This window comes from Cibotium barometz, chromosome 17, assembly GCF_041138505.1.
Source record: "Cibotium barometz isolate CiBa-2024 chromosome 17, ASM4113850v1, whole genome shotgun sequence".
NCBI lineage: Eukaryota > Viridiplantae > Streptophyta > Polypodiopsida > Cyatheales > Cibotiaceae > Cibotium > Cibotium barometz.
Genome location: NC_141062.1, coordinates 22202719 through 22223629, shown reverse-complemented (window position 1 = coordinate 22223629; position 20911 = coordinate 22202719). Strand labels below are relative to the sequence as shown.

General features: G+C 41.4%; 1 protein-coding gene across 2 annotated transcripts in view; it reads left to right on the top strand.

Annotated features, from left to right (window-relative positions):
- Positions 1 to 2575: 2575 nt before the first annotated feature.
- Positions 2576 to 20911, top strand: part of LOC147629785 (uncharacterized) — a 51573-nt gene continuing 33237 nt past the window's right edge. The window contains exons 1-5 of one of the 2 annotated variants that reach the window (XM_086811311.1): positions 2576 to 3436; positions 14548 to 14621; positions 14791 to 14950; positions 15243 to 15267; positions 15536 to 15625. In XM_086811311.1, coding sequence (XP_086667437.1) covers positions 3187 to 3436; positions 14548 to 14621; positions 14791 to 14950; positions 15243 to 15267; positions 15536 to 15625 — 599 coding nt within the window. In that variant the 5' untranslated portion in view covers positions 2576 to 3186. Of the gene's footprint in view, positions 3437 to 14547; positions 14690 to 14790; positions 14951 to 15242; positions 15268 to 15535; positions 15626 to 20911 lie in introns of both variants that reach the window. The other variant, XM_086811310.1, reaches the window with a different exon arrangement.

Sequence of the window (20911 nt, the reverse complement as noted above, 5' to 3'; positions counted from 1 at the left end):
TATGTAAAGCCCAAGGAAACCTCACATGGATACAGTGAGAAGAATCTTGAGATATGTCAAAAGACTTCACTATTGGTGTGAAGATGAGTTTAAACCTCATACATATTATGATGTAGATTGGGCAGGTAATCCATCAACAAGGAGGAGCACCACAAGCATGTGTTGCTCATTTGGGAATGGAAGCAACATGTGAATTGGAATGGATGCAAATTAGTAGACTTGGAGATAACCAAACCTATATACACTGACATCATGAGTTCCATTCAGTTGGCAAATAATTTGGTGTTTCATGCTTGTACAAAACACATTGGGATACATTATCACTTTTTGAGAAAAAAAGTACTATACGGACAAATAAATCTAAGGTTTGTAAAGACTGATATCTTCATCAAAGCATTGGCAAAGAGAGAAGTTTGAAAAGTTTCAAAGACTACTTGGAGTTGGAGATATGAAGATCACCTCAACTTGAGCTTGAGGGGGAGTGTAAGCTCAAAGTGTTAAGGACATAGGAACATACTGTTAGGTATAATTATTTAATAAGTTTTGAAAAATAGCAAAAAGCATGCTTTAACATTTTTGGAAAAGCTATATGCTTTTGAAGATATGTATATTTAACAAAGGGGTTTAACATTTGATAGGTTTTGTAAAATAGCAAAAAGAGTGCTTTAGCTCTCTCTCTCTCTCTCTCTCTCTAGTATAAATGAGTTATTTTTTTAATGCTTTGATCCTAGTCTGGTGACTCTTACCAACTTGGATTTTTAGAAGAGCTAGGGAGGACCAAAGCAAATGATTAAATCCACGATTGAATAATGAGTACTTACTTGATCCAAGAGCCACTAAGTACATTGATTTATAGTCCTTAAAGGATCTTCTAGATCCCACATGGATCTATAGTCCACTGGTGCAAACCATGTGACCTCCATACAATGCATGTGATTTAGAACTAGCCCATGTGGATCTACACCTTTTTTTTGTTTTCAAATTGATGCACATAAATAATCTTTGCTCCAATGAAGCACCCAACACACACACACACACACACACACACACACACACACCCTATGGCGAATAACTCATTTCCGCTCAAATGTAAATTGGAGAACACACGCTTCACATCAAATACATATGAGAGTGAATGAACCCTTACACTCACTAAATGCAAACGCAAAAGTTTAACATAGCAAAAGTATCCCTTTAATTAGCTATTAAGTTCATAAGCATTCTAGTTAGGTAGTTGCCCATGCTTGTGAACATGCCTGCTTTTTGATGGGTAGTACTGCCCTTCACTGCTTCAACAAACCCACGTTTATTATGCATAGCATCATCACAACACTTTCTTTTTCCTAATCTCATCTCCCATTAACCCATGTCATCCTCACATTACTTAAGCTTGAATTTGCCTTACATAAGAGTACTTTAGCTTGGCAGAGTATAATTAGCTTTCTATGCTAAGCCCTTGAGCTCAATACGTTTTTTTTCTTTAGGTTATTGTCTTTAAAAATAATACTAATGAAAGTTAGGTCTTTATATGAAACTCAGTATATTAAATACCTTGGCTCTTCTTAGTGAGTAGGGCCCCAATTTATTTCCTTCTTCTCCCTATCTTTCTCTTTTAATCTTGGTGATTTTCCCTTTAATTCAACTTTAGGTTGCTTGGGCATTTTCCATCTTTAGAAATAAAGTCAATTTTATATTTTCAGCATATTTTCAAATTCCATAGCAAGTTATAGTGATTTTTGACATAGATGTGTAATCAACCCTCAAATTTGAAGCCATCAAGAGCCTTTCTTGAGGCATTTTACTATTCACATAAGGGGACGAGAATTTACCTTTCAAAAGAACACTTTAGTTATTCACTTAAGGGGATGAGAATTTACCATTCAAAAGGATAATTTAGTTATTTAATTAGCTAAAAGTAAAGTAAAATTATATCTTGGTCACCTTGCATGGTGTCTCTGCTTTAGCCCAACGGTAATGCCCTTGCTTTTCTAAAAGGTGGTACTAGGCTTGAGGCCACCCTAGTTAGTACCCTCCCTCATAAAAAAATAAATAAATTGAGGCATGGTGTAATCACGTGCTCCATATTGCAAGTATTAAAATGCTCGAAAACAGGTAGACACCCAGGGGGTGAGAGGGGCTTACACAATGATGATTTTCGAGACGAGCCAGGTTCAGGGCTGGACAAAAACGACATTTCAATGTATTTTTATCGGCTGACATTTTGAAAAACCTACTAGAAATATATAAAGCCCTTACAAGAAACGATTCAAATTTTTAGTTTTTACTAGTTTATAAGCATGTCCTTATTTTGAGCAGTAAAAAAAATGCTTTTATCGAGCATTGGCCGGGTTCCCTGTTGGTGTTTTCACACGTTGACTTATTTTTTTGACTGCCACTACTCTAAAGGGAGCATGAAGCTGGGCCTAAATATGAAAGCTCACTTTCGTGACTCGTGAGAGGCGCCAAGAACACAAGAATTTGAAAGCAAGTAAACTAACGTTAAGTCTATAACGAGAACCTGCCAACTTTCCCAGCTCTTGTTTCCCATCTCTAGCGGCAATTGCATCCGTTACACGAATGCCAAAGCTAATAACCACCGCAAGAAAACCTCCAGGTTCTTTGCTTTCATATCGCACTGTCCTTTTGCGTACCTATGCTGCCATCGCCACACCCCATGGGCCATAGCTCAGAGACCTTGTGTCAATCCTCATTCCTTGCGTCTCTGTGTTGAGTGAACCTCGAAGATCTCTGCACCATTTCAATCTTCGCCTTCCCTACTCAACTCGGCCTTACAGAGCTGATCGCAGTTAGGGTTTCCAGACCTCAGCTCCCTTGCAGTTAAGGTTTCGAGCATTCGAAGAGAAAATTTCACATTTTCGAGCGTCAACAGGATTTGACGAGAATGTTGCCGTTCTTTTAGGGTTTCCAGCTCCATACGTACCATGTAGACAATGTTCCCGCGCAGCTAGGATTTCGTATCCGGAGGGAAGTCAGAGTTTGGAGCTTTGTCAACAGTCTGCAGCTACGGTTGCGAACACTCTGCGGGCCAGGTTGCCTCGCATTTAGGATTTCAAGCTCTCAACAGGCTCAAAGGAGATCGTTTTCTTGCACTATCTAGGGTTTCCAAAGGTCTTAGAAGGCCAGAAAGATAATGCTGTCATACAGTTAGGGCTTTTCTGATGCAAAATGCAGGCTGTAGAGCAAACAGGAAACTCTAGCACTAGGGCAACACAACGGAGCTCAACGAGATGGATTTCAGGGGATCGCATAGCAGAGTCTTGTGCAGATTGCATGACCGAGACCTGTGTGGGACGCTCCTGTACCGGCACCGATCGGATGTTAGTGCGCTACATCTATGCCTTTCTCTTCCTCCTCACGCTCCTGATTGCTTGGATGGTCCGGGACTACAGCTCCAAGGCCCTCTCTGAAATTCCATGTAAGAAAATCTGAGCTCTTATAAACTCCCCTTTTCTCCAAGTTCAAATGCACATGGCAGGCAGTATTGATTGAATGGTTATGTCTTTAGAAGTCTGTTTTGTCGCCTGGTTTGTCGCCTGATGCCCTCACGAATACCCTTTGCCTTTAATTTAAGGTAGCTTTAGGAGCCTAATCTCTCCACTTTTATTCAAATTTTAAACAGATTCTGCAGCGTAATCTCTCCATCTAACACATTCTAATTCAAATTGTAGGCAGATATTGCAGCCTTACCATCTAGCCAAGTAAGACCTTTTATTTGAAATCAGGCAGATATTGTTAATTAAAATATCATAGGCACTCCAAACATACAGCCAGGTAATGTATGTATGTGTTGTCAGGCACATGCAAAACCCTAAGCATTCATGCAGGCATCCTCTTGCTAGCCATTCACCATGTCAGGAGAAGGAGAAGAAAGAAGAAGATTCAAAGAAGGGAACTAAGGAAGAAAGTGTCCACGAAGACGAGAGTGCAGACGAAAGTGTCCATAAAGACACAACAAAAGAAGAAACGTTTCCGCAAAACCCTAACGTTTTTCTTCAAGAGCTGATGAAATAAACTCAAGTTTCTACTACAGCGCATTATGTATGGGATACTTTTGTGTGTGACATCAAAGCTAGGTTTGTTCCACCTCAATTATGACCAATTTGGAGGATGTGTTTTACAAACTCTCCCAGAATGAGTCTCTCGTGTTGATCTATTTAAACAAGGTTATAACCATGATACAACACTTGGGAAAGTCGGAAGAAGAGAAGTTGGAACGGTTTCTCAGGGCGTTGGATACGAAGGTTTGGTTTTTTGTTCGGAATTTTGAGTCACAATCAAATGACTGGTCTTTGATTCTGGCTCAGAATCTACAAATGATGGTGAATAGAGGCAAGCTCAACTTCCAAGTAGGTCTAGTCAAGCCCTAAACCCCAAGAGCAGCAGTAGCAACAGCCTTCATCCCAGCCGAGTAAGGGAACCCCTTTGATCATGAGGTTATCTTCTAGTTCATGGTGGACAGCATTAGGTGCAACTTCATCCCATGTGTTGATTCTTGTAATGACCAAGCCATTTATAGATCTTCTCATGTTTTATAAATACCTAGATGAATCTGTCAAGCAATTGATTATTCGAAAAGCGTTCATGGGGAGTGTAACAAGAGTTCAAATATTTAAGCCAGCTAATGAAACCTGTAACCGACTCTTCTTTCTCTCTCTTTACTTTGTGAAGTTGTGAAGCTACACTCCATAATGCTCCTTCACAAGCAAATTGCTTTAGGAACAATCTTCACATGTGGACATGGCTAGTCTCCTAGCTAATCCTTGATCAAGCAATAGTTACAGTACATAACAAGCTCTAGCAAGTAAAGAAGAAGTTTCCAAAGGAAGCCCATTAGTTGGCCAAATCAAGAGCATCAAACATACTAAGTTAGTAGCATTTAATGATACTATATGGATTTCTTGTGCTTATTTTTGCTGGTTGATAACAGTTTGTTTGCTATATGGGGAGTCTAGGAGCTATTTAGATCATCTGATCCCAACCATGGGGGAAGCCAAAGCTAGGTCATAGTCAGTCCTTAAATAGTCTTTTGGTCAAAGAATGCAATCCACTTTTGGAAGACCGAAGGCCATGGAAGATGTACAATCATATACATCTTTTCGTATCATAGTAATACCTTGAAAATACAGTTCATCTCTCTTTGTCTTTGCTATCCATTCATTACTACTGCATTAGTATTCCTAATCAATAGGCTTAGGGTTGGATCAAGTACAACAAGGCTTCCGTATATGCAATACATTTTTTTGTAGTCTAAACAATCTTGTCCACAAAATCTTGCTTGTTCAAACAAGAAATGTAGCTTTTATGGTGCTAATATATTCAACTTGGCATCATTTTTTCATAACTCTGTTGCACCTATAACTCGTACTCCTCCTCCACTATGGAATGAAGTGTAATTTGATAATTTTTGATAGGTTAGCAATCTTATGAAACAAACAATTGTACATGTAATCTAAGTGCCTTGTCATTGCTAATATCAAGTTGAAATGTTTCTATGTCACCCCTTCTCCACAATAGGAGTGAAGTATGAGCGGCTCCTATCAAAGGAACATTGTAGTTATAGTTGTAAAGAAATGCGTTTCATTCATTTTTTATGAACCGAAAATTTTCAAAAATGTTTTTTTCGAATGAAATGTGTTTCTTTCCCTCCCATCTGTTATTAGGACAATTTGGGCGTATCAAGAGCTCTTTTTTCGAAAAAACATCTACTTGGGTCTTTGAAAACCAATGAAGAAGCTATTGCGTTGCAAAAATCAGTCCCTTTAGCTCCTCCTGCACTTCTCAGCTTCCGTGCACTTACCATCTTCTGAGAGTGATGCTGAGTCAACTGAGGAGGCTAGTGATGAGGACATCGAGGATGTTGCGGATTGAGTGCCTAGACTCCAGATTGAGGACTCTAGTCTTTGGGGCTATTAGGCTCCTCTAGTTTGTCATGCATCTATCAACATGCTTTTTTTAATGTATTTTAGACTTCATTTTCCTTTTTTTTGTATCAGCTCAGGATTTAGACTTTTTGTGATCACTTTGAGTGCTCATTTGACCCTTGATGTTGCCAGTTTATTTATGCTAATTACCCACTATAATTGGGTCACCTTGAATCTTTAATTTTAACTTATAAACATGTTTTAATGTGTGAATGATACATGCTTAATGTTTATGAAACGTTTTTGAAACGTTTGGGATTTGAAAGAAACGTTTTTGAAACACGTTTCAAAAAACCCCTCGCAATTATGATTGTAGTGTAAGTATCCTTCCATATATAACCATGTTGCTGTTGGCAACTCTTATGTTGACATACCCTTAGGTATTGCACTTCTCCAATGATGGAATGAAGAAAGTTTTTCTTGACCTAGAAATACCACCCATTAGCAAGTACAAGATTGTGATCTCTCTAGGGTTTATTGTGGAACATCCGCTCTAAGGTAAAAATCTTTAAAGGTTACACGTGTCATCTTTACCTTCTAAAAGTTATCTTAGGTTTGCATGACCTATCAAAGTATATACTCTCAGGACAGCCCTAGTGTTGGGGCCATCAAGAGAAAGAAGTCCAAACAAAACTCAAAAGCCTAGCTCACGTGAGTTGACTTGGTTTCTCAACTTGTTGGAGTCAGAAATGCACACTTTGCCATTTTGCTAGAGACAATCTTTCTCAATTGTAACTTATGATGTACATGATGATTCAATGAGGTTTGATCTATCGTTGTTATCACTATTTAGGCTAGCCTTTGAGTACATAGCTTGGATATATTTTTTGCTATGTTTTATAATATTGAAGTTCATTTGATACACTATCTTGAAAAATGCATGAGCAAGAGCATTCTCTTTCCATACCTAGCTCATAAACTTTCAAACACTTTTTTGGCTCCTTGAGCCACTTCATAACTTAGCCATGATCATTATGACCCTTGGAAACACCTAGTGAAATGTAATATTTTTGGCTCCTTGAGCCACTTCACAACTTAGCCATGATCAGCATGATCCTTGGAAATACCTAGTGAAATGTAATATATGAATTGGAGGTTGCAAAAAATTGCATTCTCCAATTCCTTTAACAAATATTAAAGAGTTACATTTAATGAATTTTTGACTCATATGTCTTATTTACACACATGGTATACATACATATTTATACAAGACTATCGATTTCACTGAAGACCAATCCAAGTGGCCTCTATTTTGGTCAAAATTGACTTCCTTGCTACTATAGGTCCATAAACTAGTCATCTTGGCTATGACATCCTCTCGTTGTTGGTTCTCTATCCTTGAGCAACTGCTTGAACAGACACAAAGTCTCTTTCTATGTCCATAGTTGTTGACTTTCTAGATTTCACAAAGGTGTATGACAAACATGTGAGGGCAAAAGGACGAAAGGACCAGATGTACGAGAGATCAGTGAAAACTACTTAGCATGTAATATGTGAGTGAGTCTATATATAATGGTGAGTGAACATATGTACAAGAGTCCTCTGATGTGAGGTGACTTTGTGAAGAAAAGACCAGTGCAGAAGTAGAGATGATGTCGGAGTTGAAGCACGGTCGATAATGAAGGTTCGCGTCGATGTGAGGCAAAGCACTCCGAGAGGTAGTCGGTGTCGAAGGCTTGCGTTGGTGGAGGCAGAGGGGTAGTGGCAGCGGAAGATTAGGTGATGTAGGCTCTGGTGACAAGGGTGCTGCTATACCTGAGGTGGTAGATGAAGAGCACAGAGGGCTATCATCCAGAGTGGTGGTGGTGGTGCAAGCTCTGATGACAAGGGTGCTGCAAGACCTGAAGGGTACAGGCTTTGATGACAAGGGTGCTACGTACCTGAGGGGTGCAAGCTTTGTTGACAAGGGTACTGCATACCTGAAGGGTGTAAGCTTTGGTGACAAGGGTGCTGCGTACCTGAAGGGTGGTGAGGAGCAGAGAGGGCTGCTGTCCCGAGTGGTGCAAGCTCTACTCTCTGCTACATCATACCATTGGGACATCAACCCACTCTCTGCTTATCTTCACCATCGACACCAGCTCAGGTACGCAGCACTCATGTCACCAGAGCTTGCACCACTCCGGACGGTAGCCCTCTTTGCTCCTTACCACTTGAGGTACGCATGACCGATGTAAAACGCTCATGTATGTTGATGTAAGGCTGATGTAAAACGCTAAAGAATACTGAAGTAAAACATGCTGATGTAAAAGATGTAGCAGAGAGGGCTGTTGTCCCATGGTGTGGCTTGTAGTAGAGGGTGGGCTGTTGTCCCGATGTGTGGCCAGACCAGAAATGCTGATGTGCTACATGTCAGGCGAGGAGGATAAAGCTATGTTGTGTTGAGCTTGTAGAAGCAGCAGCAACAACAATAGCAACATATGGTACTAGATATGTGCAATGAAGTGGTACACCATAGTAAATGATGAGGCTAAGCTATATATATTGAGGGGAGCTATTGGTTGATCAACCTAAAGATTCTTCTTTTGGAAGATGCAAATGGCCAGGAGGTTCCAGGACGTGTCAATGAGTATCGGCTAAAAATCTTTTATCCTAGGACACCATGGCCAGCAAACCCCCAAGACAAGCATGGGGATCTGCTGGGAGGGGGAAAGATGTGACATGAAAAAATAATATCTTTTATTTTCAACTTTGTATATAGTTTTGTGGCTTTGCAATGGTAATAAGGTGGAAGCTTGTTCAAGAAGATAATGGGACTTCTTACTCAGTGGAGAGCATCCTTCAAGATCTTGCTTCTGGAGACGATCAACCCATGTACATCCACTCATCTTCACCACCTTTACAATCACGATCGCCCTCTTTGACTTTATCAGATTTTGTTTCTAGAGAGGGATACATTCCTTTTGCCAGTGTGTCAGTGTGGGACCCTGGCATCCATCATCTTCTCTCATGGTCCCCTTTTTCCTGAGAGGGGATGTGTGAAAGCAGTATTTTCCCAACCCTAAAAAGGGAAATTTTTTGGGTATTTTAGGTCTTATTTGGGGATTTTTGTCTTGGCTGCTAGCCTTAGGTGTTGTTTCTGAACTTCTGCTTTATTCTGAAGGGGCCTTCCCAACATCAAAGAAGCTTCTTATCTAACCGCTTCTCCATACGGCCGTCAAACCTCATAACCAAGCTTCCCTCCTTGAGTTTTGGCTTCTTCTTCTTTTTTGTCAGAGTGTCATGACTTGCCTTGCGCCGTTGTTGTGCTGCCTCTAAATTTTGAAGTGCCTGAAGCCGCTTTTCATCCAAGGTCTCAAGTTGTATCAGGCATTGGACATGAGTTTCTTCTTTATTGTTCAAGCGTGCAAAAGATGTGTGGAGGCTTGTTATTTTCAATTCTATTGGCAAAATAGCCTCCACTCTATAAAGCCTTCACTCCATAAACTAGTTGAAAAGGTGTGAAACCAAAGGAGATCTTGTGAGTGGTCCTATAAGCCCATAGGATCTCTGGTAAATTCACATTTCACTTTCGCTTCATAGTATCCACTAGCTTAGACAAAGATCCACAAAGCAAACCATTAGTCTTTTCCAGTAAACCATTGCATTGAGGATAATAAGGAGTCAACATAGCATGATTTATTCTTAATTTTTGCATCAAAAATTCAATCAATTCATTTCTAAAAGATCTCCCTCTGTCTGTAAGTATCTCTAATGGACACCCAAATCGAGCACATATGTACTCTCTAAGAAATAATGACACAGTCCCTGCTTTATTATTGATTGTGGCCTTTGCTTCTGTCCATCTCGTTGCATAATCCATGGCCACCAATATGTAATACTCTGCATGTGAGGAGCGAGGAAGTGGACCTACAAAATCTAATCCCCACCTTTCAAATGGACCATATGCTGGAATGGGATTTAAGGGTCTAGGAGTCAATTGTTTGCGACCATATGCTTGGCACACTTCACAGTTTCGACACCACTCATAGACATCTTTGCTGAGTCGAGGCCAGTAATACCCAGTGTTGAGGATCCTGCGAGTTGTGCTAGTTGAGGCAAAGTGACCTGAACATTCATGACATAATTCCATAATCTTTTTAGATTCTTCCAAGCTTACTGCCCTTCTAAGAATCTTATTCTTACCTTGCTTGTAGAGAATGTCACCTAGAATCGTATAAGGACGAGCTTTTCTCATAAGCCTTTGCTTTTGCTGAGGGTTTAATCTAGGAGGAGAGTGGCCTTTATCCAAGTAATGTTGAACATCTTAGAGCTCTGGCCAACCTGTATCCATTAATGTAAGAATAGCCACCTTTAAAGAAGCTAAAGTTTTAGTAGGCAACTCATCAGTCTTTTGATTATCTTTCATGTTAACATGCACAAATTTACAAAACTCAAAAACTTCTGTTAACTCCATTCTCCTTTTGTACAATTCTTGCAAATTAGGACTCTTTGCTTTGTATTCTCCTTTCATTTGCTTAATGAGCAGTTGGGAGTCCCTTTAACCTCTACTTTCTTCACACTCTCCTTCAAGCAATCTTCCAATCCATAAATCAATGCATTATACTCAGCCACATTATTTGACATAGCTTCTGGAAATTAATTACCTTTTGCCCATACCTCCTTTCCTTTTGGGTCAAATAAAACTATCCCCCCAGTTCCACATTGCCTAGAGGGGCTAAAGGCTCCATCAAAATGCATAGTGAAAGCAGTTGGTGGTGTTTGCAAATCTTCATATACCTCTGAGACATTTTGATTCACATAAAAGTCCTCCCCCCACCTAGGAGACCGCACAATTAGACTCTGGCTCATGCATTCCTTAAGCAAACAAAAAGACTGAGTTTGTTCTGGTTCCCATTGGAAGGAAACATTTTTCTTTGTCAACAAGTTTATGGGATACATCTTCTCAGAGAACATGTTTATAAAGCGTTGGTAGTACTTTGTCTTACCCAAAATCCTTCTTACCTCCTTTACATTGGTTGGTGGTGGAGAGCCAAAATTGCTTATACCTTCTCGTATCCATTTCTATGCCTTCCTCTGAGATGACATGTCCTAAGAGAACCATCTTTTTACAGGCTAAGCGGCATTTTTCAAGATTAAGACACCCTTTTGCATCATCAATACTTTGCCAAGCCAACCTCAATTTTTTCAAATGATCCATGTGCCTTGAATAAATGTAAAAATTATCCAAGAAGATCCTTATAAACTTTTCTAAGTAGGGTGCAAATACCTGACTCATGAATCGTTGGAAAGTTGCTGGTGCATTGGTCAAGCCGAATGGCATTATCCTATAGGCATACACTCCCCAGGGGGTGACAAATGAGGTTTTCTTTTGATCTTCTTCATCACAAATTCGGATTTAAAAGTATTCAGAGTATCCATCACATATTGAATATAACTCATGGCCTGCAACCTGATCCAAAATCTCATCTTGAAAGGGTAGAGAAAAATAATCTTTCTTTATGCATGAATTTAAAGGACAGAAGTTCACACATACACGCCATTTTTCACCCTTTTTTGGAGTGACCACAACTGAAGAAATCCATTTTGAATTCTCTACAAGAAAAATGAACCCAGCTTCAATCCATTTTGGAGTGACTACAACTGTAGAAATCCATTTTGAATTCTCTACAAGAAAAATGAACCCAGCTTCAAGCAAGTTAGTTACCTCTCTTTTAAGCATCTTTGCTTGCACCACTCCCAATCGCCTGAGTCGCTGCACTACTGACTTGCTTTGGGGTTTGAGGTTAATTCTGTGTTCCACTAAGGTAACTTAGCGTACTTGTGAGTAGCTATTTGCAAAAAGATTAGGAAATCCATCTAACATTTTTAAGTAATCCTTCCTTTCATTATCTGTTATGGACTCATGAAGAAGAAGTTCACTTTGTTAGCAGACTAGTGAGGTCCACACCGTCTCTCAAGATCATGGTTGAAGAATCTTCTCCTTCTAAGGTTTTGTCTCTTTCATGTCTCCCCGATCTATTCCGAGGCAAAGACCAAATGCAACTCCTTCCACCTCTCCTTCTGAGATGGAAATCTCTGAGCTACCACTTGTCTCCTCATCGGATGATTCTGACTCTGAACTTTCAGAAGTTGAGGATTCATCTCTTATCATTTCTTGGCGCCGTCTCTTGATGTTGTACGGGACCTTCTTGCTGCCCCCTTAAAGAATGAGATCACCTGTCTCCCATTTTTGAACTGCCTTCACTTTGCGTAGCTATGGCCTTCCCAAAATTAAAGGATAAGCCCTAGCATCAGGCTTGTTAGGAATCACCTGAAAAGTAGTAGGCACAGAAATTCTATAAACATCTACATCCAAATCTCTTACTACTCCTAGGGTTTTCACCCTAGTGTTATTTGCAAGTTTGATGCGGTATGGAGAATTAGCGGAGGATAGCTTCAAATCCACATCCTTCATTGTCTTCTCACTCATCACATTGATGGAAGCACCCCCATCAATGTATGCATTAGATATGGATTGCTCATCTATGATGACATCGACCACTGAAATATCATCTCTTACATCAATGTCCACCTTTTGAGTTGTAGGAGTCTCATCACCCTTCTTCTTCTTTCTCTTTCCTTCTCTTTTGCTTACTAATCTCCCCCACTCTTTTCTAAGCTTTGGGGAAAGTGCAAGGAGTTGGCCAAATGTGATATGAGCATTTTGATCCTTTTAAGTCGTTATGGAAGCCTAAAGTGTTGACTCAATTTGAAGGGCAGCCTCCTTCTTCATAGCAATCCGAAGGGCTTCTTGAAAACTTTTGGGGTCTTTGCTTAAGACCTTTCCTCGCAAAGAAGGAGCCAAGGCCATGACAAACCGGCTCATTTTTAGGTGCTCCATTGCCAAGGAGCTCTTAGAATTCACCATGGAAGAAGAAGGAGAAGAAGCAACTACAACATGTAAGGAGGCATGCATGTATTTGTTGAATAAGGCTTCATACCTCATGGAGAAAGCAGAAACCGACTCCCTCTCTTTTTGAGAAAGCTGATTCAATCGTAGAAGCAAAACATTTGGTGACTCCACTAACCCAAACGTCTCCTTCATTGCCTTGGTTAGCTCTTCCCAATCCTTTTGAGAATCTTTTGGCAAGCCTTCATGCCATGCCAAAGTTGCACCTTCCAAGAAATCAGGAAGTATCTCTGCTATCTTACATGCTCGACTAAACTCTCGCAAGTAGGCCCTTGGATCTTCTCCTTCACTTCCATGGAATACTAGAAGCTCTGAGAATCTTCTTTCAACCCTAAACACCACTTAGAAGATGTTGATGCAAAAATGCAGACAGAAGGGAGACTAGAGAGAGAGAGTTAGCTGGAAATTCCATATATTCATATGGTACAAAAAGGTACCCTAAATCTACAGCCATAGGCTGCCTTCCTGAAAAGGAGGAAACACCCCAAAATAGTCCTAATGCTGGACCCACTCCCTAGTGGAGTGAATGAGTCTACACAATGAGCATCTGTGCCTTTATATAGGCTCTTGGACCCCTTGGAGTGCTGGCCGACTGCTGGTCGGCCAGCCGATTGGTCATAAATCCCATGTAATGATGCGCTTGCAGCCGCCTTGCCTTTTGGTACAGCCGACAGCCCCTGTATGCAGCCGACAGCACCCTGTCATGCAGTCGACAGAGCATCCAAGTCCAAGTCCAACCCTTGCCAATCTACACCTCATGCTCAAAACTTCCTGGTTCTCAATCTGTTTTTCTGGTTGCCTCTTCAGGATTAGCTCCAGACAATGTTCATGGCAATACTTGCACATGACAGAAAAGAAGCACTTCTGAAGGATGGTCCTGAAATCCTTTCATTCATAGTTGCAATCCCCATGGGAGCAGTGGAATTCCTTGAATGCCACCTCGTAAAATTGAACAAGTTTCTTTATCTGGGTCATGGGTGACAGGAGATTGACGTTGAGACCACATTCTAGTGATTTATGGTGTATTGCTACTATTGCTCAAGTACAGCTGGACCCGATGAAACCATGAGCTAATGACTGTGGGGTTCTATTTGCCGCCATACTTGGAGAAACTGATTTGTTCTAGGACATTGGTCAAAGTACTCTAGGACATGGGTCAAAGTACTATGGCAACGAGGGTAATGGCAGGAGGCTTCGTTGGAGGGCGTGAATCTGAGCATATTTTATTGCTGCAAAGTGTTCAACATGGCTTGCTGTTGCTTCATCTTTTGGTCTTTCAGTTCAAGCTTCAATGCGTTCCTCTGATATCGTAGCTTGGGCCATATAATCCTCAAACTGCATGTGTGAACTCCTCTTAACCCTCAGACTACTCATCATCCTCATGACTCTAATTTTAGCCTTGATTAGCCAAATCATGCTTGGGAAACTGTGAAGCTTGAAGATATTTTGACCAGAGCCTTGTGTGTGTGGTTTAGCCTTGATTAGCCGCATATCATGCTTGGGAATCTATGAAGCTTGAAGATCTTTTGACTAGAGGCGGATATGACGGGTGGTGCACATAATGTTGTGGCAACGCTTAAGCTGTTGAGCGAGAACACACAGTAGTTAAGAGCATCTGATTGACAAGATAAGGCATGCAAGAATGACATCGTTAAGGGTGAAGAATCTATTTGAAGCATTTATTTGATAACTTCTATTTTTGTTGAATTTTTACAGATCTTAGATATTGTGGAGGAGACCCCATATGCTTAGGCTCTGAGGGTGTGCTTCGTGTGAGCTTTGGTTGTTTTGTATCCTTTCATTTGACTTTTATACCCATGGTTCATTACCAGTTTGCGTTATGCCTTCAGTTTTCGAGGTCAATTATTCTATGCTGTTTTTTTCTCAGAAAAGAGACTTCTATTGTATTCTATCTTGTTTGAATGCTCGGCTACCTGGTTTCTCCTTGATTTTTTGTAGTGTTTCTTTTTCACCATGTATATCAGCACTGTTGGGACACACAAAACTACAGATCCTCGTGACTTATGGCACACAGGATGGTGGCCTATCAAAAGCTTGTTATGGATATCATTCATGGTCATTCCTTTCTTCATGCCACCAACATGCATCAAATTCTATGGTAATGCCTTCTAACCTTATCATGCCCCTCAATTTCGATTATCAAAATTTTTGAACAAGCACTAGGTCTTTACATACACATGCTCATGAGGGATGGGGGGGCAAGATTACCCGTTTTCATGGATGGGGGCTTTGTCTGGAAAGACCTTCTCTTTGGCGGAAAAAAGTTTGTTACTGGCTTGGTGATATAACCATCAATGTTCCAGAATTATAGCATCGTTAGAGTATTATCTCACACTGTTCACAAAGTACGTTGATTATCATGTTCTGATTTTCAAATGTTGATTATGTAGGTGAAGTCGCCAGGTTTGGAGGAGGGTAAATGTTTTGGACCCTTCCCAACCTTTAAGAACTTTCAACTGGATTGTAGACGACTGAACAGTGATTTTTTTAGAGATGCTATCTAAATAGCCATAGATGGCAAAGGCATGGGTATCAGTATGCTTTTCCAGTGATGAAAGTCATGAAACCCCAGTTTGACATAAGACTTAATTCTTTAGAATGGTTTTGATGTTTGTAGCTATTGATGCAGATTTTGATGCTAAAAATGTTTTAACACGCTCTTTGTTATTGATGTTTGTGGCAGGATTTTTCTCGTGGTCCAGTTGCTTGCTATCCTCAATTTCATTTATTGGTGGAATGAGAATTGGTTGTCAGATAAGAATGTCCAGCAATGGTAATGCATTGTTCACTTTTGAAGTTTTGTTAATACATTTAAAACTCGATGTGTTTTTTCCCTTAACCAAATTTAAAACAAGGTGATTCAGATCATAATTGAAAGTAACATGTCTAAATATTAGGCTGGGTTCACCAGTATCCAGCCACCAAGGTTCATAGAGGCATTTGGGTAGCTGTCGGTTGATTGGTTCACACAACAAGTTTGAAAATGCTGGTAACATAGCAGGAGGTGGCGCATCAACTTTGCCAGTTATCCAGCCTGGGCAGCATCTTTGTGTGCGTTCACAATATTTTTTTTCTTCGTCTGTGAGCTGGACATCTAGTGGTTCACCTCGTCTAATGCCCACTTGGACGCCTTGTTTGTCATGTTGAGATGTCCGCCCTTTTGTGGAATAAAAAGGACCTCGACATCAAAATCATTCTTGCCATGGAGGCCACCACCCTCGTCTGTAAGTTTCGGCAATAGACGAATGCGTGGCCAGATCAAGGAGCTCCTACAGTCAGCCCTTGTGGGAGAGCATGGCCGGATTATTGATGTCTAGTTCTGGGGCGAAGGTTACATTAGGTGTCACGGGCCGGTGTGCTTGGGATGCGATCCGGTCCGAGATGCCTGCACGGGACTGAAATTTACAGTCTTAAACTAAAAACAGACAATGGTTGCTCAATGCTGTATGTGATGCCCTATAGCTCTTCTCGATGAGAGTGACGAACTGGTCGTTTCTAGCTATAGAACACTGAAAACAGACTCCCTATGCAAGAGTTGTGACAAAAAACGTGACAGGCTGCCTTGCTGAAAACAGAAAACTGTATCACATGAAAGAGAGGGGTTCAACCCACAAAATGATGTTGCTTATATTCCAAAATGTGACACGATTACAAGAGGGATCACAAAAGTGATGAGAGTAGGCTTATGGGTGTTTGAGGCATGGGATCCCTTGTCCAACAAGCCGGCATGTATTAAGACATAGGTAGGAGAGGTTGGGCTAGGTCACGACTCTCGTTACTCCACCTCAAGGTGCGAGAGTTATGACAAAAAAACGTGACGGGTTGCCTCGCTGAAAACAGAAAACTGTATCACATGAAAGAGAGGGGTTCAACCCACAAAATGATGTTTGCTTATATTCCAAAATTTGACTCGATTACAAGAGGGATCACAAAAGTGATGAGAGTAGGCTTATGGGTGTTCGATAAGTTGGCATGTATTAAGACATAGGTAGGAGAGGTCGGGCTAGGTCACGTTACTTCACCTCAAGGTGCTTCCATATAGATGCAATATATTCAGTACAAGCAAGCTCATCTCTAGAGCACCATGATGTGAGGCCAGATAGAAATCCCAAGTCTCACATACAACCCCCTTTTGGAGAGCTTGAAGTCTCTTTCAAGCTGTTAATTCTACATAAGATCATCCGCTATGCGCGGGATGTGATAGAACTGTAAAACGAGGTGGCGTGCCAGTTGAAGCATTTTATCTTCTGGCACTCATGGTCAATTGGTTATGGCACGATATTTCCATTTGGCATAAAATTCAGGCTGGCCGCGTTTGCTGCGTTTGAAATGCGATTTCAAGATGAGGTCTGGCTCTAAGGTTGTGGTAGCAGGTGTTGCATTGTCCTCGAGCATCGGCACATGTCGGCCAAAACGTTCATCCGGATAGAATCTCTTGAGCAGACTGACATGAAAAGCATTATAAATATGCACATTGTGTGGTAGTTCAATCTTGTAAGTTATCCCAGTGTAGGACTTGAGGACCAGATAGAGACCATAGAATCGGTGGGGTTGAGTTTAGGAGTAAGGTTCATTGGCAATGCAATGTTTTGCGTACTTATGAGCACCAAATCTCTCTCATGGAATTGTTGATGGCGGCGCTTGGCATTAGCATGTTTTACATATTGGACTTTGCTCTTTTCCAAGTTTCGTTTGGCTACTCGCATCCTTTTTTGCCTCTTCTGCATTTGCATCCTCGGTTGTAATTGCTAATGGTGTAATCACTTCTTTGTCGGTGGCCAGTTCATAGGGTGTGTAACCGGCGGCACTGTGAACAGAATTATTGTAGTGAAACTCTAAGATCTCTAAGTAGTTGGCCAAATCCTTTTGATCTGCTCGAACATAACTTCAGATGTAATCTTCAATGCCTTGGTTAATCCTTTTTGTTTGGCCTTCTGTTTGAGGGTGGTAGCCTGATGACATCCGTAATTGAGTATCAAGCAGCTTGAGAAGTTCTCTTCACATATTGTTGATAAATCTGCTGTCTCTATTTGACACAATTGTTGTAGGCAAGCCATGATATTTGAATGTTTGACTAAAATATAATTTGGTTGTTTGGTAAGCTGTTAAGGGTGGTTTTGATAGGATAAATTAAAAAATAGTTGACCACTACGAAGATGGTATTGTATCCATGAGATTTTGAGAGGTCCACAATGAAATCCATGCTCAGAATGTCCCACGGCGTGGACGGGACGAGCGTAGTCTGCAATAAGTCTACTTTACTCGTTGTGTCTTGATGAGTTGACAAGTGGGACATGTGCGAATATATTCGATCACATCTTCCTGCATTTGGGGCCAAAAGAAGTGCCTTTGTAATTTGTTTCTGATCTCCATGTCTTGCCAATTTGCAACCGTGGGTTTCCTAGAGGAGCATGGCTTTCAATTCATGGACATTAGACATATACACCTTCTGATGGATATAAAGCAATCCATCTTTGAACTCAAGCAATCCCACTGTCGTTTTACTGTTATGCAAGTATATTGCCATTCTGACCACTGCTATATCATGTTTTTGTGCTTTCCGGATTGTGTCTGATATTTAACTGTTTACCACACTGACTACATTGATTTGTGGCATTCGGCTTAAGGCATCAGGCATCAAATTCTTTTTTCCCAGTCTTGATGTCCAAGTCATAAAGTCATGCTATCTGTCCTACTTCGGTGACAACTTCGGTGGGGTTTGAAAATATTTTAATGATATCTTACTGGTGTACACCTTTGTGTGTTTATCTTGAACATAATGTCGCCATTTCCTAAGGCAATGCACGACAGCTTGCATTTCCTTTTCATTCGTTGTCCAACGCTGTTCTACATCTGTGAATTTTCTTGATTCATATGCCATTCGATGTCCTTCTTGTAGTAATACTCCTTCTAAGGTCCCATTTCATACATCTGTGTGTATTTCAAATTCTTTGTTGAATTCGGGGAGTTTCAATACTGGTGTGCAGCACATTGCAATCTTCATTTTCTCAAATGCTCTACTTGTTAGAAATGTGCATCTCTAAAGTGAATAGCCTCCTTGTTGGATAAGTGTGTTTCATTTATTCTATTGGGAGTTGGCCACTTCTATTGGGAGGTATATAAGCATAGATTAATCACCTTTGTAAACTCACTCATTCTGCATTAATCAAAGGCCGCTTTGCCTATCAATTCTCAGTGAGATAGTTATATTTATGTTTTCATTCTATTTTATTTTCCATTCCATGATGAGATATGCCATGGACATTATTGTACCACTTTGGTCTCATAGGCCCATTGGGTCTTTAGTAGACGCTTAATATATCTTTCTTTCTTTCTCTCTCCTATCTTGTGTATGCTTCTGCGTTCAAATTCTGACATGGTATCAGAGCATTTTGGCTCAGCGATCCTCAAGCGCACGTAGCAGAAGTTGAGAACAAGAGTTGCGTTTCTGCTTGCGGGCTGTATTGGCGGCGGCCGTGAAGTAGTCGGAAGGCGGTGTGTGCTGTTGGCTGTGCTTCTGCTTCGCTGTCTGCAGACAGCTGCTCTTGTGTGCTGTGCTTCGGCTTTGCTGCAGAGACAAGGCGAGGAGGGGCTGGGGCAGCACTGTGAACACATTGGCCGGCGGCGTCTGGTGGTGGAGGCTCGAAGCTGGCTTCGGGTGACACGTGGGTGCTTACGGTGGGCACTGGCTGGTCCGGATGAGAGTGAGGAGCAAAGCGGGCAAGAAACACCGTGCGAGCATATGTGGCGAGGGGTGAGGCCAACCAAGCGATCAATTGCAGTGTTAAAATTTTGCCGGGCGTTGGTTCCCATGCAAGGCAAGGTTTTTGGTTATTTTCCTACCATCGTGGTGTGACCATTTTCAAAGCGGCAACCCCTTTGTGAGCTTTGTTCCCACGCACCTCTCTCACCCCTCTTCTCTAGCTACACAGGTTTATTTCAAAGGCTTGCATGCGGTGGTGTGTCTTTTGTTTTGCAAGCATGAGTTTGCCTTGCGCCAGCAAGGATGATAAGTTGACTGGTGATAACTATGCTCATTGGAAGTTACTTATGCGGGTATGGTTCATTCACAAGGGGCTATGGAAACTCGTTCAAGGCACTGAGAAGCAATCGGAACGTCCTCTTCTAGCCAGCACTTGTAGATGGACTCAAGCCAAAGAGGATGAGTTTCAGGAGGAACTCGAGGATTGGAACGATCGCGACGCCAAGGTGCTTTCGGCAATTGTGCGTTGTCTTTCCCCCGAGATATCTCTGGCAGTGCAAACATTGTCCAACGCCCACACCGTCTGGTCCAGATTGGAGCATCTCTATGCTAGGGATTCATCAATGCGGGCCGTCACTCTTCAAGGTCAGTTATACAATCTTCAATTTCCAACCGGTGGATTTATGCAGGTTTCTTAATGAAGGCCAAGGGTATTCATGACCAGTTACTAGCAATGAATGCTACTTTGACCTCTTCGCAGCTTGAAGCATTGATCCTTACAAAGCTTCCTCCTGAGTATGATATGGTTGCCAGAGCCCTAAGATCCCAGATCTCCAAGGACAAGCTTGATTTTGAAAATTTGAGTTCTCTTCTTTTGGAAGAAGAAGAGATGGTTCTTATCTCTCAAGACAAGTTACAAAATCATTCTGTTCGTTCCGGTGATCAGGCTCTTGCAAGTGCCAACACAAAGAAGAAAGCCCGATCTCGCTATTTCTCTTGTGGTAAGAAAGGTCATTTGTCTAGGGAATGTCCCCAGAAGAAGGACAAATCCTCGCAGGCGAAAGACAAGCTTCCTAAAAAGAGCAAGGATTCAGAGAGGGATTCAGATAATGATTCTAATTCTGGGGATACTGCTTCAGCCACGGTGGCTAAGGCAGTTCCCACCAATGAGGCTTTCTAGTCTTATTGACTCCTTCCACGTGCTCCAGCCAGAGAGGGTTTGTGGAAGGGAGGAGGGTTGATTGCAGCTCTCACATTTGTTGAAATCTGGCAGGTAAGGCAAGTTCTATGGTACCGGGGCTATGGATGTGCACTATCCAAAGCTTGGTTTAGCAGGAGCTATTGGCTGAGATGTGT